Source organism: Vipera berus (genome assembly GCF_964194415.1).
Source record: "Vipera berus genome assembly, chromosome: Z".
Classification (NCBI taxonomy): Eukaryota; Metazoa; Chordata; class Lepidosauria; order Squamata; family Viperidae; genus Vipera; species Vipera berus.
The window spans coordinates 81,506,400-81,533,657 of record NC_138205.1 but is presented as its reverse complement, the minus strand read 5'-3'; the positions used below and the strand labels follow the sequence as shown (position 1 = coordinate 81,533,657).

The window sequence follows — 27,258 nt, the reverse complement described above, 5'->3', positions numbered from 1 at the left end:
CCCAGATAAGTATATATAGGTTTATAGCCTGAACAGATTCTGCATGAGAATTTACGATGCGCAAAATAAATAAGCTCCTCATGTAAATGGGCAGAATGGGCAGAAAGAAAACTACAACCCCCAGGATGCAACGTGGCAGCCATGCCGGGACCGAGCATGAGCATAGGTGGGTCCTGCCTAGGAGCAGCGCCGGCCGAAAAGCAACGGTGATAAACAAGAGAGCGGTTTAAACGCACTCGTTTCGCGTAGGCAAAGGAGCAGCCGGAAGGAGGACGACTCTCTTCCAGTAATTGCGGGCCACCGCCGATGCGTCGGCGTCGTGCGAGGCAAAGTTATGCGTCCCCAGTAGCGGGCGGAGAGCCTATTGCTGAAACAGCGGCCGCGCAACAGCAGGGCAAGAACTGCTGCAATGTCCTAGGAAGCGCTGCAGGAGGTGAGGAGACTGGTCTGGAGGGGGCCAGTTCTTTTTGGGACGGGGACAGCAGCGGTGGTGAGGGAAAGAACGGGTTGCAAGACAAACAGCACTTTTTTCCGACTGCGGAGTACGCTCTGAGACTCGTATTCAGATATGCTAAGAGAGGCAGCTTTTTTACTTCGCTCTTATTATTTTGATGGCATTCAAAATCACGAGGGTGAGTGAAAAGAGTCGTCTTCGTTGCGAGTCCTTGTAATTCTTCCTGGCCTTCTGTTCGTCCTAGGGGGACTTCCCCCTGGGATGAGTGGGGTGGGATGAGCGAGTGCTTTCACGAAGTCTCCCAGTTAACTAATGTCGTTACGTGGAGATTCGGGGTACTATAAGTTTTGGGGGTCGGAATGGATGCACGATAACGGTATTTTGAATTTTCTTTATAAGCACAGCTTGGGGGTTGGGTTTAATCACAGTCCCCCACCATATTTTTATAAGCTTTGGAAAATGCCAGCGTTCAAAACAAAGCTTTTGAAAAGAGAAAGAAATCGCGGGTCAGTTCCTTGAGGTTTCCCTTGCTTCACCGAATCCCAAATACATCCGCCAGCATATTCAGAAATTAGTAACCAACTCACCCTCTATTACTTTACTCCTTCCCCAGGGGTTTCCAGATGTGTTGAACTGCAGCTTGTGTGCTTCCTAGCTGTGGGTGGGCAATGGGAGTTGCCCAACACCTTTGGAGAACATCAGATTGAAAAGAGGCTACCTGCAGTCAATGTTGAGGTTCTGTAGTGCTGTTTTTAGATATTAGAGCTGGTTTAAAATTTAATTATATTTGGATTCCATTGTATATTCACAGATTTCACAGTTGAGGTTACCATATTAGATACCTTAAAAAACTATTTCTGATATTTACTAATTCAGTGTATATGGAAAATTGATTCTACAAATGGACCTTAAAACTGGCACACATTATGCCACATTCTCTATTATGCTGTGAGTGTTATTGGGTAAGATTTATAAAAGATTCAAACAACAGTTGTGTGTCTATGTTTGAGATAACCAAATAAGAAATGCAGTGTCCTAAAAATGTATTAATAATCACCTCATTAAAATATGTGCTATGGCTGCATATTTTAAGCCATGCAGAAACATAGGAGGTATTATTTAGTTATTGATGCTGATAATATATTTGGCAGTATATCCTACTTAAAGTAAATTTCAAAGTAAATAGTCCTACATTGTCGACTGAGGCAAAACAAACTTAATTGCTGTTCCCAGGGAGCAAATCTATGAACTTCAGAATTCCCAGTTTAGAACTCGGTTCAGTAGGAAAGAGTGAGTAAGCCGTAACCAAACTGTGATTTTTTTTAACTTTTGATTGACTTCAGTGCAGTAATAGAGGAGGTAGGAAAAGTCCACAATTCTTATGACCTTTTAAGAGAAAAAAAGCATGTATATTCCTCACATGTACATCTGTCAGAATGTGTGCTATTAACTGGTATTCAGCTGATATTGTAACAGATACACTATTGAATTCCACAGCCTACTTCAGGCCAGCGTGAACAGCAGAAATTATAAGCAGGTAAAAACCTGTGTGTGGGGGATGGTATTCCCTGTTATTAAAAGAAGCCACAGTTGGATGTCTGGTTTGAAAATCTTGGAGATTTCTATTAAGGTAAAATTAAGGATTCCCGTGCCAGTCATATTTGACTCTGTGGGGCAGTGCTTATCTCCAATTCACAGCCAAAATGCCAGCATTGTCTGAGGACACTTCTGTGATCATGTGGAAAGCATGATTATCACTGAAGGCACATGGAATGCTGTTACCTCCCCACCTTAATAGTACCTATTTATTTACTTGCATTGAGATGCTTTCAAATTGCTAGAGTAGCAGGAGCTGGGGCAAGAAATAGAAGCTTACTCTGTCGTACAGTACTTAGGTCTCAAATTGCCAGACTTCTGGTCGACAAGCCCAGTGTCCTTTGTTTAAATTAGCAATCTAACAAACAAATATGAAAGAATAAATTGTAATAAGGTGTGGGCTAACTCTGGTGATAATTTATTTCATAAAATATCTGTACACCTACTACATTGCTTTGATTTAGCAGCAGTATTTCAGCATAGTACAATGTCTCAGACACTGAAAATGTTGCCCTTATGCCTCTCATGGACCTCTTTGTACCTACAAATCCTTCTTTAAATACTTAGCTCAGAGAAATCTTCCCAGTACAGATGGGCTGCTTTAAAATAATATTAACATCACCTGTGCTTGCTTAAACAACAAAATTGATTTTATTGATCTCCTTTCCAGCAGCAAGTCAGGAAACCAGCAACAATAAAGGGAACAAACTGCTGAAATATATTTTTAAAAATTAATAATGTGGCTCTGAAGTATTGAAGTAAAAGCAAAACCTGTATTTATTATTCTATGTTGCTTGTAGCCCTTTGGGAGGGGTGTACTCCATGATAGAGTGCCTGCTTTATATGCAAAAATTGAGTCCCCAGCATCTCTGGGTATTTATTTATTAATTAGGTTTTTATCCTGCCTTTCTTCTCAGAGCTCCATCCTGTATCTGCAACCCTTCTGCAATGTTAAATTTACAACAACTCTGCAAGGTGGGTTGGCCCGGGCAATACTGACCAGATATTCCATTGTATTAAAGGCTGAAAAAATGTGTTTAAGGATGGCCCGCATTAAAAATCCTTTGGGGTTGGGGGAGGAAATATTGTCTTGTGCTTCTGTAAATGCTGAATGTGTTCAGCAGCAACTGCAGTATTGCAAGTAGGTTAAAATGGAAGAACAAAATTTATTCTCCTGGAATGGCCTTGGTCTTCAAAGCCTTTTGTGCTTATATAGGAAAGACAACAGTCTCAATAAATACTGCTTTTCTAAATGAAATCTAGAATTGGAAATTGTTAATTAGGAGAAAGATTGGTAAACAAAGGTACAATCTCATATTAAGATCTAGACCTGCTCCGTCTCCAACTGGGGCCGATTTACCCCTCCTTAGGCAACCTGGTGGCCCTCGACTCACCGTATCATCATATTGACGCCAAACTTAATAAGGATGCCCAATTGCTATAGCCCGTTGCAGCCCAGAACTCCTGAGCTCAAGTCTCAGCCTCCGGAGTATCTGGATTATAGGCTCACCGCCTCACTCAGCTAGATTTAGAATTGAGTCTTCTTCAGAGCTTGCCAAAACAATGTTTTCACATCATAGCTCATGCTATCTGTATTTACATCTTATATAGTTTCTGATAAAAGTGGCTCCAGAGGAAGAGGAGTTAACTTTAGCTTAGTATACTCTATGTATTTTCTAACCTAGTGTTGGAAGTTTCCATAAGTTGGTGTCTTTCAGACATGTGTGGTCCAACTTTTCCAGAATGCTGTGTTCCAGTGTAGTTTTGTTTCAACTTCTAAAAACCGTGTTCCTAGTGCCCCTAGAGAGCATGATGGTGGGGAAAAACTGATCATTATGGTTTTCTAAACATTATTGAAGGGATTTCAAGCACACTTCATATTTAGGAAGCTAATAAATATAAACAACAGTGTCAAATTTAGCTTAGGATAGATGAGATAGATGGAACCATTAAAGCACTACCAATTCTCAAGTTGGTAATTGCTGTATTTGTAACTCCTTCACATAACACACTTTCATTAACTGCTATACTTAGTGAAACGAGGGCCAGCCACTCCGCTGGGGCGAGTGTGCCTGTCCTGCTCCCTTTCTCTTCCAAGCGGCGCTGCTCAGCGGAGACGGCAACGACGACCTCGGAGTCACAGCCTAGGAATGCTAAGAATGCGGGGCGGCCGCCGGCAGTGGAAGGCAGGAAACATCGGGGCTTGAGATCTCGCTTCCCCCCCCCTCTTCCTCCCTCTCTTGTGCTTTACATACACACACACACACACACACGCACGCACACACAAAAGCACAGAGAGTTCCCCTTCCCCCTTGTACAGGAATGAAAGGCCCCCCGAAGGAAGCCCGGCCTCTTCACCACACCGATCCGCTGAGGAGGTTCTTTCAAGCGGGAGACGGGCAGAGCAAGATAGCCGAAGAAGAGACTCCTCAGACGGCGCCGTCTTTTTCTTCCCCTCCAGCTGCTGGCTCTGAGCCCCAGCTCGCGGGTCTACCTGGCGGCTTTGTGCGAAGCTTGCCAGGGTCGTTTTGAGATTTACACGTGTTGTTTTCGGGGGGAAAGGGGTACCCGACCTATTCCCCCCCTGTTGAACGAGCCAGGGGAGGGCAAGAGCCTCTGCAGGCAGGGAGGGAGGAGCGGCGAGAAAGGGACGTTTGGGGTCTCTCGCCAAGGGGTGTAAGCCGAGGAACCCCGAAAATCGGTTTGAGTAGAAAAGGAGGAGCTTTGGCAGGGAGGGAAGTGAGGTTGGAAAAGCAGGCCGGGCGAAGGAAGGGAGTGGAGGTGGCAGCTTTGCAGACGGGCCGTGGCAGCTTTCTCAAAGAGCGGCGGCGCTGCCCATTCGCGTGGAGGTACGCGCGCACCTCTCCAAAGGTTTGGGGAGGTGCGCGCACACCTCCGCCCATTCGGAGAGGTGCGCGCGCACCTCTCCAAACGGGCGGTGCCACTCTCCATTTGGAGAGGTGCGTGCGCACCACTGCCCGTTCGAAGAGGTGCGCGCACACTGGGCGGCTGGGAGCCGCAGGAGACGGCTCAAAGAGCCGCATGCGGCTCCCTAGTTTGAAGAAAGAACATTTAGCATACTTACTGATATGGGGAGATTTTTCTCTCTCACTTCCTCTATTATACTACTTGCTGCTGATATCTCATTGTGCTATATTTTGACTAGCTCTTTTAAAAGGTTTTCACAAGTGTGCACAACATTTTTTCTCTATTTCTGTTGTCAGGATAATGTTTCAGTAGGGAAGTAAATTATTGATGACCAGCGAATTTTCTTTAAACCAGGCAAAAAGGAAGCACATTTTTAATACCAAAGTTCAAAGGAAAATGTTGTTTGGATAACAAAAATTTAGAGCCTTTTTGCTTCTGCATGCCAAATACCTTAGTATTCAGAATTATGAAATGTTTGAGTGCTAAGGGTTATTTGTTGTTTTAATTTACCACTGCAGTTCTCATTAGAAAGTCATTATCATTTTAGAGCAGCGTTGACTTCAAAGGGAGGATCAAGAAGATGGTTTCTTTGGTTAAAACCAATAAGCTATTTCCAGATTAATACTAGTTCAATTAAATCTCAGAAAGATCAAAAAACCAAGTCAATGATAATTAATCCCATGAGTTTTGCTTGGATCCAAATTCAGCTAACTTAATCTGATCCAGTCCACTGAGTTTTAATTAAGTGTTTTTATATGCTATGCTTCACTTAGGATCATGTTTTCTATTTGAAAAGCACATTGCCAATGCTCCTCCGAAGAGGTTCAAAAGTATGCCTTATCTGGCATTTGCACTTGACTTCTCCAGACTGCAGGCCCTGATGACAAAAAACTATGTGGTAGCACTTGCCCACATAGAGAATGAGAATTGACTTCAATGAGAAATGAATATTGCAAGAGGTTCACATAAGAGGTCTGAATACATCCCTTAATAGCTTCTATTATATCACTTCTGTTCTCTATCTTTTGGAGACAGATGGACAAATGTGGAATTAAATGCCTATGGGGGGTTGCTTATGCAGTCACAAAATGGCTGCCAGAGGAAACATGCAGTATAAGAGCTGGAGATGCCCACATGATGCTGCCCAGGCAAAATATGGATGGGCCACTATGCAGGAAGAATGTATAAATTTGCAGGACACTTACCATTTAATGCCAAGCATGGCTTTGGAGAAAAACAGCATTTAACTTAAAGGCAGAATGATTTTGAAGGAATGCCATTGCAAAAATGAAGTGTTCTATCCAGTTCAATAAATAGCATGCCAAGTTTCTCTGAGGCATAATTCCACCACCACCAAAATCTTATTGTCTTGTGTTATATCTCACTATAGGTAGGAAATATGTAAGAACAAGGATAAAAAACAAGAGAATAGATAAAAAGAATGTCTAAATTGGAAAAAAATCTGTTCTCTAAATTTTCCTTTTACATGGGTTGATTATTTACTGAAAAATGTAAATGTATTTTTAAGGTTTATGTTCATTCAGGATGCTTGTAATATCACTTTTGATAAAACTCCCAGGATGGTTTATGATAAAATTTGGTTAAAAATGCAATTTAATTCAAGTAGTTATGAAAGAGGCCATAAAAATTTAAAGGTTTGCAGTGGGATGAAAAGTTTTTTAATTCATTACTGTTGTACATTTAATTTTTTTTGAGCCAGAAGCTTTGTTTTTATTCTTTTACTCTGTTGAAACTCTTTAAATATTTTGATTATTTTTTGTTCTTGCTACTTGATTCGATGTCCACTTATTACTCCTATTTATGCTCAGAGAGGGAAGTGTTGCAGTAGCAAGGGGCAGGGCTGTTTTATATATTGTTGAGCATCCACGTTGTGACAGAATAACATAAAGGATTTGGGGTATTGGGATTTCTAGATATGTCATGAAATATGAATGAGGAAGCCCAGTTCCCTCATTCAGAATAATCTCATTCTCTAATCCCACAAAATAAGCACAGGAACCTGATAAAGGAGCCTTGGTGGAGCAGTGGGCTAATGCCTCCTTAAGTAACACCAGCTGCCTGCAATTAGTGCAGGTTCGCATCCCACCAGGCTCAAGGTGGACTCAGCCTTCCATCCTTCCGAGGTAGGTAAAATGAGGACCCAGATTGTTGGGGGCAATAAGCTGACTTTGTAATAATGCCGCTGGGCCCCCCGAAAGCCCTAATAAGCAGGCATATACATAGAATGAAGGCTATTGCTAAGCACATTGGTTTGTGCTTAAATTGTAAGCCGCCCTGAGTCTTCAGAGAAGGGCGGGATATAAATGGGATTAAAATAAAATAAAAATAAAATAAAATAAATACCTAAATAATGCTTCTAAATAGAGATTCTGTTAATAAACAGACAATGACAGTGTTGGAAGTTTTGTGTGGAAACACAAAAGAAATAATGGTAAGAAGGGAGTCCTAACCTCTAATACCGCATAATGAAGATTTCAGATCCAACACAGTATTTGTATCACAGGATATGTTGTAGGTCAATATATAAGTATATCTGACTTCTAGGCCATGTCAAGAAATTCTCCTAACATAGAATTCCAGATTGTAATCCATAGAACCCAGGATATGACCCACAAATATGTCATCTGTTGCTGTTCACATAAATCTGTGTAATTTATGACAGTTCCATCAGAAGCTCATCACCCAAGTTGATTTTTGCATTATATTCTAACCTTAAAAGTGAAAGCTGCACAAAGATCTATAACTTACAGTGGGCTTCTCCAATCTCTGTGTTTTCTAGGTTTATCAGTTCTCGGAATTTCTAGCTAGCACAATCACTGCTGAGAATTTTTAGAATTGGAATGAAACCAGAAGAATTTAGTGTGTAGTTCTAATTGTCAGCCAGTTGTTTGTAGGGGTCAGTGAAAAAGATGTAAGCCAGCTCTTCTATTCAGTCCTCTTGGTGCACCTCTACATCTCTCACTTCATCACTTACGCCTAATATAAATAGGCATCAATTGCAGTCAGAGCCTTCTGAAATATACTTTCATTAGAAAGTTTCATTGATTCAACTAAACCAGCCTTTTCCAATCATGCATTCCCCAGGCATGTTAATATTTCTTAGAGCATTGTTAAAGGAGTGCAAATTCCAAAGATGGAGTAAGAACTTTATATACGAAGCCATTTTGTTGAGGCAAAATATAATTCTGCCAGGGCTTTTTTTTTTGTCATAGAATGCTCAGAATGGAGTTCCGGCACCTTTTTTGGATGGAACCTTGTAGGGTAGGCAAGGTGGGTTGTATGACGTGTGAGTTCCGGCAGTAGCATAGCAACCCAATCCTGTTCCCCAAGCAGTGGGCTAGTAGCTTGATAGTTCTGTGACTACATTTGAAAATCAAATTTGTAGCCGCATTGAGGGAGTGATTCTGCTTTCCCAACCCACCTAAACCAGTGTTGTTAATGTTCTATTATGTTCTCTGAACTGCTTAACGTAAAATGCCAGTTTCATCTCATGTTTTTATCCTGGAGGCTTTAGTGTTGAATAAAATTAAGCTAATAAAACAAGAAACCTTTTAAATACATTTGGCTGCAGAGACCCAGTCCTGACGAATATACAAACATTCCCTTGCCCAGCCTGCAATTTTCTAGCTGCCAAGGGTTGTAAAAGAGACCTTGCTAGATCCGGGGCTGTAAATTGCTAAATATGGATGCCTAATAGATTCAGAGATGTTCACTCCAAAAGGATTTTGAGCTCTCTTTTCATCATGTGTAGTGATTGTGCTGATTCCAAGAAGTAAATTTTATGTTGCTTTTTACATCTTACCACCCAGTAGCCGTCTCTGCATTCTGTGTCTCTGACCCAATCTTCATTCCAGCGATGTAAGATGGAAGGTGACACTTTTGTGGATTTAGATATCAGGCTGCTGCTTCACTTGCAAATAGGCACAAGGGAGGGAGGCATATTTCAGCAAATAACTAGCCTCGTTTTTATACAATCCTTTTTAAAGATTGGTTTAAAATCAACAATGATTTAACCTTTTTCCCCATGAAACACAGAGCTTTTATTTATAATTCCCTGACATATGTAATGGTTAACATAAGTTTCCACAGAAACTTAAAATATGGATTTATTTTTTATGCATAAGTAGCTTTGATGTGGATAATTTTATCCTGTAATGTCAACTTTTTTTAAAAAAAAAGTATAAATACTGTTTTATCTTATACAATGTTCAGAAGCATGCATTTCTTTGCAGGTACCTCTTTCACAAGCTTTTATGGTGGCAGGGAGAGTGTATGGGACAGAAGAAGAAGAATTTTAATGAACTATATCCAATGAAGTCATGCATCCTAAAGTGATGTTGCAAATTGATTCCAAATACATTTGCAGTCAATTTCTTTTACAACTCTATAGTGGGAATTCAGTTTAAAAAAACAACAAAAAAGGCAATACCCTTTCTACACAAACACATTTTAAAAGCCCAGTGTATTTTTGGAAAGCCAATCTTTTAGTCTAAGACTAGGATGATATTTAAAATAATCCATGGTATCAAAGTACATAGCATAGTTCATTGTGTAACTATTGTCCTATAATCTTTTACTGCTTTAGTGTTTCATTATCTCAGATTTTCAGCTTATTGATCCTAATAATACATGTTTTCAAGCATCTTATCTCTTTTTGCTTCACAAGTGCTGGAATTAAATCCTTTACTAAATGGCTTAGAAAAATGTAGCATATCTGGAAGGTACCAGATCAAGGTACCAGATCAAGGAATGCCACTGTATCTTACTACATTATATTTGCCATACATTATGCTACTTGTAGTTCAGAATGCTTCCACATCACACCTGAAGCATCATTTAAAAGGCTCATGATCTAATTTTTATTTTTTTTATTTTTTTTATTCCATTTATATCCCGCCCTTCTCCGAAGACTCAGGGCGGCTTACACGCTTAGCAGTAGCCTTCATTCTATGTATATGCCTGCTTATTAGGGCTTTCACACACCCCCCAAGCGGTATTATTACAAAGTCAGCTTATTGCCCCCAACAATCTGGGTCCTCATTTTAACTACCTCGGAAGGATGGAAGGCTGAGTCAACCTTGAGCCTGGTGGGATGCGAACCTGCACTAATTGCAGGCAGCTGGTGTTACTTAAGGAGGCATTAGCCCACTGCTCCACCAAGGCTCTAATTTACAGACATACTGTAACTCCACCCAGGTTGGAATGCTTTCAAGCAGAGTAGGGTAATATGGAATCTTGCAAAGGTGGGGTGGGAATTATAGGGAAGTATTTGTCTTTTTTAAATGGGTATCAAGGACAAGCTTGGAAGTCTTGATCTCATCTTTTCTGTGTGGTTTCCATACAGGCCCCCAAATACTGAGAGGTTCTCATTAATGGTCTATGTAATAAATTATGACCAGTAATTCTAAAAGGTAGAGGATACATTTACTGCTCAGGTTGCAAATGTGATCAGTTATTTCTTTTCCAGTTTAAAAATAAGTTAAACCATTAGTTTTAAGTTCACTTCTGAGTACGTTGATATAAGTGGTTATATATTTTAACACAACCATGAAATTTTATGAACAAGTTTAATTATAAATTTACGTGTACATGTCTGTTATTAGAAGAAAAGGAGTAGGAGAAATTTAGATCAGTTTTGCCTTGAAAACCCATCACAGCTTAATAGTAGCCATACATTTGTCAGGCAGCAAGTAAATCTCTGATATCCATTGAAGGGAATGGGATCAGGATAACAAGATGATAAATACTTGCCTTAGGAACTTACATTATTGTGTTAATTAAAAAATAAACTATTTGTGGATCCTCAGATGTTTCTCTTGAAAAACTGGAATTTATACATGGATTAAGTTGAAGAGCAATGCCTTCAGTGATATGCATTACCAATAGATGGCAATACTGATGCACCAAAAACTCTGACATATTCTTTAGAATTTGTTATTTTACCACAGTGGATGGAGAGTTGCTATGAAAAACATATAGCTGTTGTTTGTGAGTTGTTGTTCAAGCTGTACAGTACTCTTGAAACAACAAGCAGTGCCTGAATTTTGGCAGACAAAGGAGTTCCTCCAACTAAAATTCATCACCAGCTGCATTACTTGTTACCTGGTCAAAAAGACATAAAGATGATGAACTGGGAGGAGCCAGTTCATGTGATCAAGAACAAAGAAGACAACCATTGAGTTTCACAGGAAAAGATTGGCAAGTTGATTAATGGCAATTGATGGTTTAACCAAAAACAAATTCTGTCAGACTAGTATTTCACAGGAATGTGTGTCACCCATTCTTGTATTGCATAACACAATATAATAGATACTGCACTGATGTTTTTCAATATTGGGAGATTTGTGCAAGATTGATGCCTCACAAGCTGAGCAGAAATGAAAGTTTTAAGAGTTTATGCTTGTCATGCTACTAGAATGAAAGAGAAGTTTTTCAAAGCATTGAAATAGCCAGTGAAACGTGGATTCATCTCTGTGACCCTGAAACAAAGAATCAGTCCATGGAAGATCATCCCACATGCAAATAAAAAAATAAGTAGCCCAGTTTTCGCTAGTTAAATACCTGGTTAGTTTTGGGGGTTCAGATAGTGTTAAGTTTCCTTAAATCTGGCATCACTACATAGTCCTCAACATATGACTAATGAAGCCTGCCCATCACAGTCATAAGTCATGACAGTTGTAAATTAGGTCATCCATATGACCGACCTTTTTTAATGACTTTTATGTGATGGTTGATAAGCGAATACCATAGTCATTAAATGAGTCAGTGGTTTGCTTTGGGCTGGTTTTGCAGAAATTTGATCATATGACTGCAGAATGCTGCAAAGGACGTGAGCCAATTATTGGGGATCCAACATGTAGTCACATGGTTGCGTGGGGGGACCTGGCCATTGGAACTTTGTATCCAGGTCGTAAGTACTCCTGAGGGGGGTCTGTCTAAGTCTAGGACTACCTAAATCAACTCAGAGTAATACATTACACTCAAGATTAAGCAGAGTTTGAAAATATAAGAAATTGCTGCAGTTTGATAATACTAAGCCTCATACCTCAAGAGGCATCGCAAAGTTGGATTTTGCTAAACATTCCAGATTTCCACTTTTTCCCTAAATCAAATAAACCTTCGCAAACATCTCTGATTCCAATGAAGAGGTGCCAGGACCATTTGAAGGGACAAAGTGTAGAGTTCTTTCCTGACAGGTTTAAGAAGTTTCTCAGTTGGCAGAAGCATGTATCCTATAGTGGTGATTATATGGAGTAAGCATACAGAAGTAACAAAAGAGCTAATTTTAAGGATTTTCCTATTTTGTTTATTAAAATACTGTATTTAACCCAAATTTATGAAGATGGAGGTAATGTCATTCAGCTGTCATATAACTTCTATGAATCTACAAAAACCCAGAGCTACTGTAGATAAATCAGTTGTGGAGGCAGCTTCTTCTGATCGTTCTAGTTGCATAATACTAAATCTATTTTGTTATGGAGCTATAATGAAGCAGAATACAGATAAAGAATAGAAATAATACTATAACAGACTATGGTGTGTTATGAAATCAAAACATGAGCTTTTAAATTATAAAGAATATTCCCATAACATATAATTCAAATAGGTTTCCCCCCCCCCTTTTAATCAGCTTCACAGGACCCCAGGGAGAAGAAAGATTTTGAGGGCTTTTTTAAATGTCAAGAAATCTGACTTCACATGTAAATTCTGATAGGACTCTATTATAAAGTACTGGAGCCAGATCAAAAAAGTCAGTTGTAGCTCTTCTAGTACTTAGGAGTTGAATTGACCATCACTGATACTTGAATCAACAGGCATATGAGGCACCAGGAGGTCTTTCAAATAATTGGGTTTCCTTATATGCAGGGCACAGAGTGTCAATACCAGAAATTTTTCTTGATTTCTTTCATGAATAGCCAATCAATTAATATTTGGCAATAATTATAACTATAAAAAATTGGTTACTGCTAAAGACTATCACAGGGCCAGGTTGTTTGCAAGACCACCTCTCTCTAAGGGAATCTGATCATTTCATTAGATTTGGCAAGTGAGTGTACTCCAAGTCCTTAAATGTTGCCACCCAGTGGGACCTGCCATTTGGAGATCCCACAGGACTTTCCCTTCCTAACTTCCAAAAACCCATGAAGATTTGGGTTTTCCAGATCTTGAGATGGTAATGGCTGGAGCCCAGAGAAACTTTTTTTCCTGGCTGTATGGTTATGTGTTGTATTTAAGGACACCAGGAAGTTATTTAGATTGTTTTTATGTATTTTAAACTGATATTATTTTATTGATTGTGAGCTACTCAGGGATATGCTGCTTATGAAGGTCAGCTATAAAGATCTGACAGGAGATAGATAAGACAGATGGACAGACAGACAGATAGATGATAGATATGGTAGGTGGGTGGGGTGGGGTGGGAGGAAGGTCCAGAATAGTGCAAGCAGTAGCATTTTGGACAGAGTGAGGTACAACAACTCTTTATAGCCACAATCGGGGATTAAATCGAACCTTTCAAACACAGGCATACACGTAGTTAACTGATTCACAAAGGATAGCTTGTTTGGAATGCTGTCAGAACTGTATACAATATTTTAAATCTAGTCACACTGTAGACTTAGGATGATTGAATCTCAGCATTACGCGGAACTCCAGAGGACTGACTCTCCAGGAGAATGGACTATTTAGCTCTCCTGATAGGTGACCATCACATTTTATTATCCAGTCTCTTTCCCAGAGGTCACTGACACAGATTTCTTCTTTCACAGTGGTGGCATCATGAGTTATTGCTCTCGCAGAACTATTCATATTAATTGCAGGAATTCCATCTTAGTTACTGCCATCAGTAATACTGAATCAGTGATTACCAAAGTGAGGAGTTCATTTTCCAGCATGCATTTCTTTACGCTAATCTAAAACTGCATCATTTGTTATTATATATGGTAGCACATTGGATGTTGCAAAAGGTCAAGTGCAGCCTATTGTTGATCTATCCATCTACTACTACACTTTCATTTTCAGTGTAATGAGGCCAGCATGTCTTTTACAAACATAGATAACTTAAGGAATATGATGATATGGGAGCATTCTGTTTCTGGAGATGAAAGTAATATGTTTGACTCTTCAGATGTTAGCAGGTAGGTTCAAGTTTATTTGTAGTTAATGTACATAGTTGTGCGCTTGTCTTCTTGTTGAGCACTTTTGAAGAAAATAGGTAAATTAGCTTTTCTAATGTTGGGAATTATTGCTGTGACATAAATTCATAGATTGAATCTTTCACAGTTTGTTCCCTCCCCCCCCCTTTTTTTTTTAATCTGAAACTGGATAGTATAATCCTGGGAAGGTTAGATTATGTTCCCTTTCAGGCTATTTTATTCAGCATTTAGGAAAACAGCAATGTCTTTCTCTCCTTCAACAGAGCTACTAATTTATAATTCGTGTCTCTTTCCTGGTCTTTAGGGATTGATTGATCCCCATGGGCTTGAAACCCTTTAGAAACCATTATGCTCACTTCCTTGCTGAAAACATACCTAGGTTTTGCTGAAGGTGGACAAGAAGTGTTTTAAGACTGTGTGACTTTTTTCTAGAATCCAGCAGATTAAGAAGTGCCTCTGTGCATACAGCACACTATCTTCTCTTTAGATTAGCCTACTCTTCTAACAAAGAGTAGTGTGTATTCATTTGATATGTTACATAAATGTCACCATTGAAACAGTTGACAACATCAAAATAAAGAGATATCCAATGGCGGGTCAATGTTCATTCTTCTGCCTTTGATTTAGTATCTCAATTCTAAAATACATCTGAGAGATCCAAAATAATCAAAAGAAAATAGGTCAACCAGTTTCCTGTCCTCGCTTATCTTGCTGGACTGTTCTCTTTTCTTCATTTCAAACCTGTTGTTTCTTCTGTTAACCTTCCCTTAGTTTCTTCTTATTTTTTTCTGGCTAGTGATTGGGATTCTAGGAGTCATAATCCAGTATTTCTGTAGGACAGAATAAAAGTTATTACCCATCTCTTCTAATTTTTGAGTTGTTACATACAAAACTGCACATTTTTTTAAATTAAGCTTTTTAAAAGACTTTCTATCCCATCTTTATTATTTTTATAAATAATTAAGACAGTTACCATTATATTTATACTCTTATATTCCTTCCTCTCCTGTATTTCCCACAACAACAATTCTGTGAAGAGGGTTGGCCTAAGAAAGAATGACTGGCCCATTTCACCCAGCTGGCTTTCATATCAGACTAGAACTATACCTGTCTAGCCTAGAATCTTAACCACCAAGTGTAACAGTTTTTCTTTACTGGGGTTTTGTGTGTGTGTTTTGTTTTTGTTTTGTTTTTGTATGGCAATTTTTTCTCATACCAGGACCTATTTGGTCAAAATTTGCTGTGAATTCCTTGGATTAGATTGTAAAGAGAATTGGATTGTAATTTGACACAGTTAGACATATTAATTCCTGTTTATCTGATATCACTGAGTCCTCTGTTGTTGACATAACCTTGGAAGCTAGTTACAAAAGTGAATCTCTTAACTGCTTAATTATTGCTTTTTCAGCAAAATACCATTTTAGATTTGCTCCTGCCTTCAAACAAAACAAGCCAGAACTTTTTTTTTAAATTTGGGTAACAGGTTGGATCAAACCAGGGATTTTTTTCTCATAGAACACTCAGAACGGTGTTCCGGCACCTTTTGTTTTGCACAAAAAAAAGCTTTTGCAGAACCTGTGCTGCTATTGGCTTAAGACTATTGCAGGCTTTGCTCTTTTATGACTCATGGACTTCAACTCCCAGAATTCCTGAGTCAGCTATGCTATTGGCTTTTGGAAGCCAATAGGAATTGCTGCTGAGCTTGCCAAAAGACCCGGCAGGCAAATGTTGCACAGGCACGTTGCAGCGAAGGCAGGAATTTTGCACTCCTTCCTGCTCCCCAGCTACACCATCTCAACTAGGTAAGTAAGATATTATTTGCAAATAGGATATCCAAGTATGACTCAAGGAAATTTTCCCTGCATGGAGGGAGTAGTGGTTTGTTTCACTTTGTTTTACTTTTCAAATTGCTGTAGGGAAGAAATGATGATTAGAAAAAGGCAGGAAGTTATTTTTATTAGGAAGAATTCATTTATGCCACACTAGATCTTTGGGAGCTTAGTACCATCAGCACAGAACATTTGCTTTTCTGAAACTTCATTCAAATTCAATTCCTGATAGGGGCATTTGAAAAAAAATGTTATTTATTAAATTTATGTGCTGACTATCTCACCAGGATGACTCTGAAGTCAAGGAGAGGGCTTGCAATTTCTGTTTGTAGTTATCCACGTTTCTGCACACTGAGATAATTGGCCATTGTACAAATACAGAGCCTATCATGCTTTTATATTTATATGGAACAGATACATTACCTGAAATTTTTGGAATGTGTAAAAAATTTGAACCAGCCCAAAAACTCATTTCCCATTGTTTGTGTACATAGAAAGTAAACCCTGAAATAGATTTGGAAAGAGCAAGGACTTTGATTAAATGGAAATGTTGCTAAGCATAGAACTGTTGAGTTAATTTGCAGCTGTTTCTGCTGTTTTCTTTTTATGTGCTTATGATTTTACATCACATTTTAAAATCAGCCAAATTGAATTGTGACTGAAAGAATACTAATTCTGAAATATAGTAAATATCTTTAACAAGTAAAGTTAAATTTAGCTTTAGTGTAATTTGCTTGTTTACTGTAGCTAAAACTGGAAATTATATTTCTAAAGGATTAGTTTGGATCATTGGAAAGAAAAAAGATTTAATATTTATGATTCAAAAATATAAATATGTGAGAAACATGTTTTAAAGATCTTTGCAGCTTGTTCTCGTATATACCCTGCCACAAAGGAATAACTAAAATTATGAAATTTAGAACCTACCAAGCCTCCCTCCCATGGACAGAAGACAATCCATGGGAAATGTGAATCCGTAATCCATAGCTTTAGCAGCAATAATAAATCTAATTATGCTATGCATATTTAAGTTAGAGGGAATCTTTAACCGGCACTCAGTCTGGACCTGTTAGAGGTCCCGACGGGACGGGGTCGGAGGAGGTGGCTGCTGGTTCTGGGAATGTGGGGGTGGGGCTTCAAATCCCCACGGCGATAGGGAAAGGCAGCAGGTGTTTGCGCGGAGGGCCATATCAACACCTGGGATCGCGCCCCCGCTATCTCCGAGCGGTGGCGCGCTCCGACCCTCCGGTTAGCACCCTCTTACCCGGGGATGAGGGTGATCAGGCCCCTGAGCTCAGGTTGGTCTATTTTAACGCTAGATCCGTAGTCAACAAAGCTCCCCTCATCCGTGACCTGATCGAGGAGGAATGTGCGGATCTAGCGTGCATCACGGAAACTTGGCTGGGCTCGGAGGGAGGGGTGCCTCTCACCGAGTTATGCCCGCCGGGTTTCCGGGTGCTGCACCAGCCGCGGGCTCAGGGCAGGGGTGGTGGAGTGGCAGTGGTTATTCGGGAGACTTTGTGTCCCCGGGAGGCCACCATTGTCCAGATGGCCGGGAGTGAATCCCTCCTCTTGAGATGTGGTCCTCGGGTTCAGTTGGGCTTGTTGCTTACATACCTGGCGCCCAGCTGTGTGGCAACAGCCCTGCCTGAGCTGCTCGACGCCCTCTCAGGGTTGGCAGTGGAGTTCCCCAGGCTTATAGTCCTGGGTGACTTCAACCTGCCGTCACTGGGAGGGTCGTCGGAGTTGGCTCGGGAGTTCATGGCTTCCATGACAGCCATGGGCCTGACCCAGGTTATTGAGGGCCCGACTCATGAGGGGGATCATACTCTCGACCTGGTGTTCCTGTCTGGACAGTGGTTGGACGATCTGGGAGGGGGTTCCCCGTCCATCACCCCTCTGTCATGGTCAGATCACCACCTCCTGAGGCTGGTTTTCCGTCATGCCACCCCCCGCCGCTGGGCGGCGGAACCGTCCAGGTGGTTCCGCCCCAGGCGCCTAATGGACCCGGATCGGTTCCAGAGGGCGCTTGGGCCTATACCTATCACCCTTACCCACAGCCCAGTCGATGCTCTGGTGGAGGCCTGGGAAACGGCTGCCACCAGGGCACTTGACTGCGTTGTACCTATGCGACCTCTGACCCGGCGCAGATCCCGTTGGGCCCCATGGTTTTCTGTGGAGCTCCGGGAGATGAAGCGTCGGAGACGAGGTCTAGAGAGCGGTTGGAGATCCAGCCGATCCGAATCCGACCGATTGCAGTTAAGAACCTTTATAAGGTCTTATCTTGCGGCGATAAGGACGGCGAAGTCTAACTACTTTGCTGCCCTTATCGCGTCCGCAGATAATCGCCCGGCCGCCCTGTTTAGGGTGACTCGCTCCCTCCTTAACCAGGAGGTGAGAGAGGATCCCTTGCAGGGACGAGCCGAGGAGTTTAGTCATCATCTGGCGGACAAAATCGCTCGGATCCGGACCGGTCTGGACTCTGACTGGGCAGAGTCTGATGTGGAGGAATCAGGCAGTCTTGAGCATGTTATCTGGACTGAGTTCGACCCTGTTTCCCCTGATGATGTGGACAGGATCATGGGGAGACTGAGCACCACCACCTGTTTGTTGGATCCGTGCCCCTCCTGGCTAGCTTATGCGGCTCGGGAGGGAACACGAGGCTGGTTCCATGCAGTAATAACTGCTTCTTTGAAGGAGGGTGTCTTCCCTGCCGCCTTGAAGGAGGCGGTGGTGAGGCCCCTTCTCAAGAAGCCTGCTTTGGACCCGGCTGTTTTAAACAACTATCGTCCAGTCTCCAACCTTCGCTTTCTGGCGAAGGTTGTTGAGAGTGTGGTGGCGCATCAGCTCCCTCTGTTCCTGGAGGAAACTGATTATCTGGACCCGTACCAATCGGGCTTCAGGCCCGGACACAGCACGGAGACGGCATTGGTCGCGCTGGTGAATGATCTCTGGAGGGCTAGGGACAGGGGTTGCTCCTCTGTCCTGGTCCTATTAGATCTCTCAGCGGCTTTCGATACCATCGACCATGGTATCCTGCTGCGGCGTCTCAGGGGGTTGGGAGTGGGAGGCACCGTTCTACGGTGGTTCTCCTCCTACCTCCAGGGCCGCTCGCAGTCGGTGTTGACAGGAGGGCAGAGATCCGCCCCGAGGTCTCTCATTTGTGGAGTTCCTCAGGGGTCGGTCCTCTCGCCTCTCCTGTTCAACATCTATATGAAGCCGCTGGGCGAGATCATTCGTGGTTTCGGGGTGGGGTATCACCAGTACGCTGATGATACCCAACTTTTTCTTTCCACCCCGAACCAACCCAGCGATGCCCTCTCCGTGATGTCCCGGTGCCTGGAGGCGGTTCAGGTCTGGATGGGGAGAAACAGGCTTCGTCTCAATCCCGCCAAGACTGAGTGGCTGTGCATATCGGCATCTCGGGTTAACCAACTTATTCCACCTCTAACGATGGGGGGTGAGGTGTTACCCCCCGTTGATAGGGCTCGCAACCTGGGCGTCCTCCTGGACTCACGGCTCAATTTTGAAGACCACATAGGAGCCGTGACCAGGGGGGCTTTTGCACAGGTTCGCCTGGTGCGCCAGTTGCGTCCCTATCTGGACCGAGACGCCCTACGCACAGTTACTCATGCGCTTGTTACCTCCCGTTTGGACTACTGTAACGCTCTCTACATGGGGCTGCCCTTGAAGACCACTCGGAGGCTTCAACTGGTGCAGAATGCGGCCGCGCGAGTTGTAATGGGGGTCTCCCGATACTCCCATGTAACACCTCTACTCCGCGAGCTACATTGGCTTCCGGTTGCCCTCCGGGTGAAATTCAAGGTGCTGGTTATTACCTATAAAGCCCTACATGGCCTGGGTCCGGGCTATTTGAGGGAACACCTGCTGCCGGCATCAAACGCCCTTCGCCCAGTGCGCTCCCACAGGGAGGGTCTGCTCAGGGTGCCGCCGGTGAGAGATTGCCGGCGGGTGACACCCAGGGATAGGGCCTTCTCAGTGGGAGCACCTGCCCTCTGGAACCAGCTGCCGGTGGAGCTGAGGACTGCCCCCGACCTCCGATCATTCCGCCGGGGCCTGAAGACCTGGCTCTTTGAGCTCTCAGGCCCAGGCTGAGGAGAAATTTTTAATTGGGGTTTTAAGTATACAGGGTCAATTTAATATTTTTTAATTTGGTTTTTTAACTTTTGTATGGTGAATTTTTTAATTTCCTGTAAACCGCCCTGAGTCCTCAGGGAATAGGGCGGTATATAAATGTAACTAAATAAATAAATAAATAAATAAACCCTGGAGCAGTGGTAGCAATCTTCTATCACAATGGCAAGCCCTTTAAGATTATATATTGTTAATCATATAAGTGAAGAAATGAGGAAAACTGTGGTTAAAGAAATTGTTTGATCCAATAATAAAATTTCATTGATAATTGATGAACCACAATAAGCAAAAAACTACCCTCATAGTATTTATTCGATGCTGTATCGAAGGTATGGGAATGAATTCACCAGTAAATTTGTTTTTGGACTTGGTAGAACTTGAAAGAGTAACAGCAGAAGGAATATTTGATTCCTTACTCCGATGTCTTTACTCTTATGGGATGACAGAAGATTATTTGAAAAAATATTTGATTTCTCTGGCATGTGATGGTGCCGCTGTGATGATGGGATGTAAAAGTGGAGTGAAAAAATTGCTGTCAGAATGTTTTCCTTCTATTATAGTTTGGCATTGTGCTAATCACAGACTAGAATTATCAGTAGGTGATGCTGCCAAGGAAACTTCAGGAATAAATAGATTCCAATCATTTATTGATAAACTGAATGTCATATACTATGCTTCACCAAAGAATAGCAGAGAGTTGCATTCATGTGCAGAATTACTGGGGACTGAGCTGCTGAAAATTGGAAGAATTTTAAGTACCCGATGGATGTCATCTAGTTTGCGTACAGTTTTGGCTGCATGGAATAATTTTGAATCCCTTGTGTATCATTTTGAACAAGCAATGCATGATCCTACAAGAGATAAAAATGATAAGTGCACTTATGATGGCTTGAAAAGAAAAATAACATCTACAGAATTTTTATTGGACCTAGGATTGATGTGTGACGCTCTCCAAGAATTGTCATTTTTAAGTTTGGATCTACAGGACCGCAGCATCGACTTGTATAAGGCAAATAAGAAAATAAAAATATTGGTACAAGTTTTTGAAGAAAGAAGACAGAACTTTGGGCCCTATTATAATTGTGCTGTTGCTGCTGTAAGTGATCTTCGCTTTTGTGGAGTTTTACTTCACAAAAGAGATTCAAAAAAGGATCCTCCCATTGACCCAAGTATATTTTATACAAAATTGAAAGAATCAATTGAAAAAAGATTACTTGATAGCAAAAATGATGAGCTGGCGTATTGGTCTCGCGTACTTGATCAAAAACATTGACCTGAAGATGTTAATACTCAACTGACATTTGGAGAAGTGGAAATTAGAAACTTATCAATCAGACTGCAATTAAATGAAATAGAAATGATTCGTGGATTCCGTGAATACATTCTCGAAAAGACATATCCAGAAAAACTGTTGCATTTGATACAGACTCTGAATACCATTCCTATTTCTTCAAGTGAATGTGAATGTGGGTTTTCACAGATGAATCTAATTGCCACCCCAACAAGAGCTTCATTAAAGACTAAGACAATTTCAGCACTTTTGTTCATCAAACTTGTCGGACCATCTCTGAGACTTTTCGATCCTTCAAAGTATGTTGATCTGTGGTTACTCAGAGGATGACATTCGGCCATAGATACTAAGAGCAAGGAGAGGAGTCAAGAAGATTTGCCAGACGAGAATTGAACAAAAGTTTGGAATTTTCTATGAACATTTGCCTTAAATACAATAAATAAAATGTATGTTAAGAATTGAATATATAATTGTTTAATTATATAAATAAATATATAAATAAAATTATATAAATAAAAGATTAACAAGTTGAGAGTTCCGGCACCTTTTTTTTAAGAAAAAAAGGCCTGGATCAAACTAAAATATTAAGTTATGGTTCTGAAGTGGGATCAAAATGCTAGCTTTGGAAGGAGATATATAGATCAGCTTAAGAGTCCTTTGAGGTCTCTTGGATTACACCTTTCATCTTACTCAGCCTAGGTTCCCATGTTGATTGAAGGTTTTTCTACCCACCCATCCACTTGTATGGGGTCACTGCACTCTATTCCTGAAAGTTTGCAATCTAAGATACTAATCTTTGGTGGGAGTAGTATGCTTGTGTGAGTTGTAGCACAGATAGCCCTATCTCTTTAACAATATAATTCTTGGAGAAAGAGTACAGTGTTGTTATTTTGGGCTGATTCCTGTGATGGTTTGAAGTACCATAGCTTTTATAAAGAGGTGGGAGATCAAAATGGATAATTTCCTTTTTTAATTCTCTTTCGTGCTCTTATGCCTGATGTTCCATTTTCCTCTTAGCCTTTTGTTTTGGTCTGATCTGTGTGCATGCCCGCCTGCCTCTCCTTTTAACTACTACAAAGCGTAAGAACCTTCTTTCCAATTCCCAGTGCATTTTTTAGCTTTGTAAAAATTGTTCTCTGGTGATCTGTTTCCATTTCTCTGCCCTCTGCAACTATTCAGCAACACTATAGCGATTACCCAGTTGCCCAGGCTGACCTCAGGGAGCAGAGTCAGCTGGAGTAATAGGCCACCCCTGACAACTGGAGCTCGCTCAGACAGCCCCTTCAGAAGCAGACGAGAGGATCCCTTAGAATAGATGAAGCACAGGCTCCTGCTTTGACTTTTCTAATGCTGATGCTTGGGGTGATGGGTAGGAAACACATGGAGAAAACACATGGGGAAAAACTGCTGAGGATCTTCTTTAGCCTCTTTAGGGGATTCTCTCTCTCTCCTGGGATGCAAAAGAGGGAAAGGGTAACCAACACCAAATGCTCAGGTGTGTTGTTTGTATATGGCTTGTAACTTTAACCTACATGTATGTGATGGATACAGGGTAAGATTTGTAAAATGCTCCTGTTTGGCTGGCATATCCATTAGGCAGTAATTCTATACATATGTAAGTAGTCATGTGTCACATTGAAACTCAAAGATTCTCCCTTTTTCCCCCTGCTAGTTTTCTTTTTGCAAGAAATAAGGCACAAAACTAAAAACAAATCACATAGTTGGTTTGGGACAAAAGAAGGTCTGTGTGGCTATAAGTATACCTTCTTTCATAAGTGTGTCCATGAGTAAAGTTTTATATGAGCATTTTAAGAGCAGAAATGGTTTGCTGGTATGTAGCAGCTATTTATCAGTCTGTAATATAACATGTATTTTTATTTAGAGAGCAAGGCTAAAATTACAGTGAATTTGTTTGGAGCAGCTGTTCCAAAGAATATTTTTAAACATTATCTGCAGTCCTTCCTTCTTGCACAAAAACTGAAGAATTTATCGCGGGGGAGGGGGTGGAGATATGGAGAGTAGCCATTATTCCATTACAACAACATAATGAACTTTAGATGACTGTTTTTGCCCTTACTTTGTTTTTTTAGGCCTCTGCTCCATTATGATAAAGAAGACTGAGAATGCATCCCTCTTCCTTAGTGTTCACCACCTGCCCGCTTGCTAGGACCTGGGTCCAGAATGAACATAGCATCAGTATTTAACGCCTTGCTAGTGTGCATCCTTGCTGCTGTGCTGTGGAAGTATATCAAGCTGCACGACCATGTATTTGTGCTGGAAGAGGAGTTAGCCCTTATGCGCCAGTCCCAGGAATTCTCTCAGGTCAGCATTGACTATCATGCTGCACTTCAAGCTCTGGCAGAAGATGGTACCAAGATGGTGTGCACTGGCAGGATGCATACTGATCGTATATGCCGTTTTGAATCTCTCTGTTATTCCACCGAAGCTGAGGAATTTGTCTTCTTCCATAGCAGTTCTTCTGTCATGCTTCCAAACTTGGGCTCCAGAAGATTTCAGCCTGCCTTGCTTGATCTCTCCACAGTGGAGGACCATAATACCCAATATTTCAATTTTGTAGAACTGCCTGCTGCAGCTCTGAAATTTATGCCAAAGCCTGTCTTTGTTCCTGATGTAGCGCTGATTATGAATAGGTTCAATCCAGATAATTTGATGCATGTTTTCCATGATGATCTCCTTCCAATTTTCTATACAATGCTGCAGTTCCCTGATTTGGACTTGGAGACCAGATTATTCTTCATGGAAGGCTGGGGTGAAGGACTACACTTTGAGCTGTACAAATTGCTTAGCAGTAAGCAACCACTCCTAAAAGAGCAGCTTAAAACACTTGGGCGGCTCCTGTGCTTCACCAAGTCATACGTGGGTCTGTCTAAAATCACAACCTGGTATCAGTATGGTTTTGTTCAGCCCCAGGGGCCAAAAGCCAACATCCTGGTCTCTGGCAATGAGATCCGACAGTTCAAAACATTTATGATGAAGAGGCTAAATGTGAGCTTGGAAGGAATACCTGGTGAGGAATATATAATAGTATTCAGCCGAACCATCAATAGATTAATCCTAAATGAGGCAGAGTTAATTTTGGCACTTGCCCAAGAATTTCAGATGAAAACCATTACTGTTTCCATAGAAGACCATACATTTTCAGAAATAGTACGCTTGATTAGCAATGCATCCATGCTTGTCAGCATGCATGGAGCTCAACTTATTATGTCTCTCTTCCTGCCAAGAGGAGCCACTGTTGTGGAACTCTTCCCTTTTGCCATAAATCCTGAACATTACACACCTTACAAGACATTATCTACCCTTCCTGGTATGGATCTTCAGTACATTTCATGGCAAAACACTGAAAAGGAGAATACTGTGACTTATCCAGACAGACCCTGGGATCAAGGAGGAATTGCCCACTTAGACAAAGCAGAACAAGATCGCATTATAAAGAACAATGAGGTTCCCCGGCATCTGTGTTGCCGTAACCCAGAATGGCTTTTCCGTATCTACCAGGACACCAAAATTAACATTGCTTCCCTTACCCAGGTGATTAGGCAAACGGTGAAAACCAAACCAGGGCCTAAGAAGCAAAAGTGGACTAGTGGCCTCTATCCAGGCAAAGTTAGAGATGCCAAATGCCAGGCCTCTGTCCAGGGTACCAGTGAAGCTAAGCTCTCTGTATCTTGGCAAATCCCGTGGAACCTGAAATACTTGAAGGTTAGAGAAGTAAAATATGAAGTTTGGATTCAGGAGCAAGGAGAAAATACGTACATGCCTTATATTTTGTCCCACCAAAACCATACATTTTCAGACAACATTAAGCCATTCACAAACTATTTGGTGTGGATCCGATGCATTTTCAACAAAAATCTCCTTGGGCCCTTTGCAGATATGTTAGTTTGCAGTACATAATTGTTCTCTAGCTACTAGCTTCAAAGAAAACAAACCCAATCCTGGTGTTCTGTAGTTTTAAGAAGATGGATAAAAACTTGCAGACCATGATAGTGCCTATGTGTCCATTTTATTGCATTCTGAATGTCTTCTCCATTCTGTGTAACATTACATCCAGTTGGTAGATAAACTCTCTTAGTTTTTTAAAGAGGCAACAGGCATGAGCCTACAAAATCAGAGTGGAATAATTGTTTTATCTTGATTGTTCTAGGAACTTTTCTCTCTCTTTTGTGTGGTAAATCTTTTAAATATAGCTTTATACTGGAATTTGGTTATACTGGATGTACAATTTTTAATTTATTTTTTGTTTGTTCCCCCAAAGTTCTGTATTCCAGAGCAGAAATTCGGTACCAGAATATTTATTAAACTGTTTAAAACCTATTCAAGCACATTTGTCTTTGATATTTATGCATTAAATAGAACTCTGTTCAATTTGAATAGGACATGGAAGATGATCAATGTTGATATGGTTGAAAAAGCCAACAAAAGATGAAATGATCTTTTGACTTGAGAAGGCAAAAGATGAAGAAAAATCCCCCAGTGCATTCATATGGAAGATGCAATTGACCACTTGTTCAGATTACTTTTTCCTCCAATGAAAATCCTTTCCTAGTCATACGATCTAAAGCAGAGCTGTTAATAAGGAGTTTGAAAGAGTTCCAGAAATCCTGCTCTGGATGCTTTCCGTAAATTATTTTTGTTTTATTGCTTTTTATTCTATTTTTGTAGTAGAGTGTCTATTTTTCATAGGTACAATGGTTGGGTATTCTTTTTCAGTGGCGTAGCGTGGGGGGTGCAGGGGGGGCCGGCCGCACCGGGCGCAACATCTGGGGGGGCGCCCATTAAGCTCGCCGGAGGGGGACGATTCTGCTTCACCGAGGGTCGGAGGAGCGAGCGAGTGGGCGGAGCATAGAAAGCAACCGCATTCGCTGCGCCCAGCCAGAGCGGGATCCCGTCCTCTCGCGGCTGCGGATCGCCTCCTTTCTCGGGTGGGGGTGGGGAGGCTTGGCGGCGTCTCGCCTCCCTTTCTTTCTCCCGCCGCGGCTCTCCTCTGCTTGGCTCTCAACCTGCAAGCCCGGCCCCCCCCGACCCAGCTCCTGCCCCCGTCTCCTTTCCCGGAGGTAAAGGTAACAACTGCAGCCGCCGCACCTGCGGCTGCTTGCTGCTCCTCCTCCTCCTCCTTCTCCTCCTCCTCCTGCCGTATTGACTCTCTGTGGCCACTCGGTTCCCCCTGCAGGAGGCGATCAGGACGCCCCCCCAACACACGTCGCCAGCAGCGAGAGTTTCCAGCCAGTCCGGCGAATCTTTGGGGCGAGGTGCCAAAGAGAAGGAGGCGGCTTGGCTTGGATAAGCAGCGTCTGGGCAGAAAATAGGTCAGGCGCCACAGCAAGTATGAACTCCTGGGGTTCAGCCTAAGCAGGCAAAGCTGCAGGGTGGGTTGGTTGGCTTTTCCGGCTTTGGAATAACCTTGGGAAGCTGAGGCATTGTAAGTTGGAAGTCATTGTTTGTTGCCTAACATGTTGGGTCACCCCACACCACATGCTAAGCCATAAACCGTGGTTGGTATCCAGGGTTTAGGACAAGATGGAGAAAACTAGCCAATTGTGGGATCATAAATCTTGATGAAGCCCATCATCGCTCCATGTGATGTATGCACTCAATCTACAAACGTAGTCCAAGCCTATTCACATCTGTTGTAAGGTCATTCTCTCGTGGGGTTTATCTTGACATCCACTAAGAGTGGAACAAACATGCCCCATTAACCATTTTCAACGCCATGTCCTCTCTTTGTCTCATCCTAAATCACAGCTGAGGCACCTTAAAGTTGCCTTGTTTCAGTTTTAAACTAGCATTTTCCCTCTTCTCCAGAGA

General features: G+C 41.8%; 1 protein-coding gene across 2 annotated transcripts; it reads left to right on the top strand.

The window, feature by feature from the left end:
• Positions 1–219: 219 nt before the first annotated feature.
• POMGNT2 (protein O-linked mannose N-acetylglucosaminyltransferase 2 (beta 1,4-)) lies at positions 220–25,800 on the top strand. Of its 2 annotated transcripts, none has more exons than XM_081344618.1 (2): positions 220–433; positions 23,520–25,800. In XM_081344618.1, exon 2 carries the CDS (start codon positions 23,611–23,613, stop codon positions 25,345–25,347), a length of 1,737 nt encoding a protein of 578 aa, XP_081200744.1. In that variant the 5' UTR covers positions 220–433; positions 23,520–23,610; the 3' UTR covers positions 25,348–25,800. The 2 variants fall into 2 exon arrangements, with proteins under 2 accessions (XP_081200744.1, XP_081200745.1); XM_081344619.1 differs by having other exon boundaries at positions 248–632.
• The last annotated feature ends 1,458 nt before the right edge of the window (positions 25,801–27,258 follow it).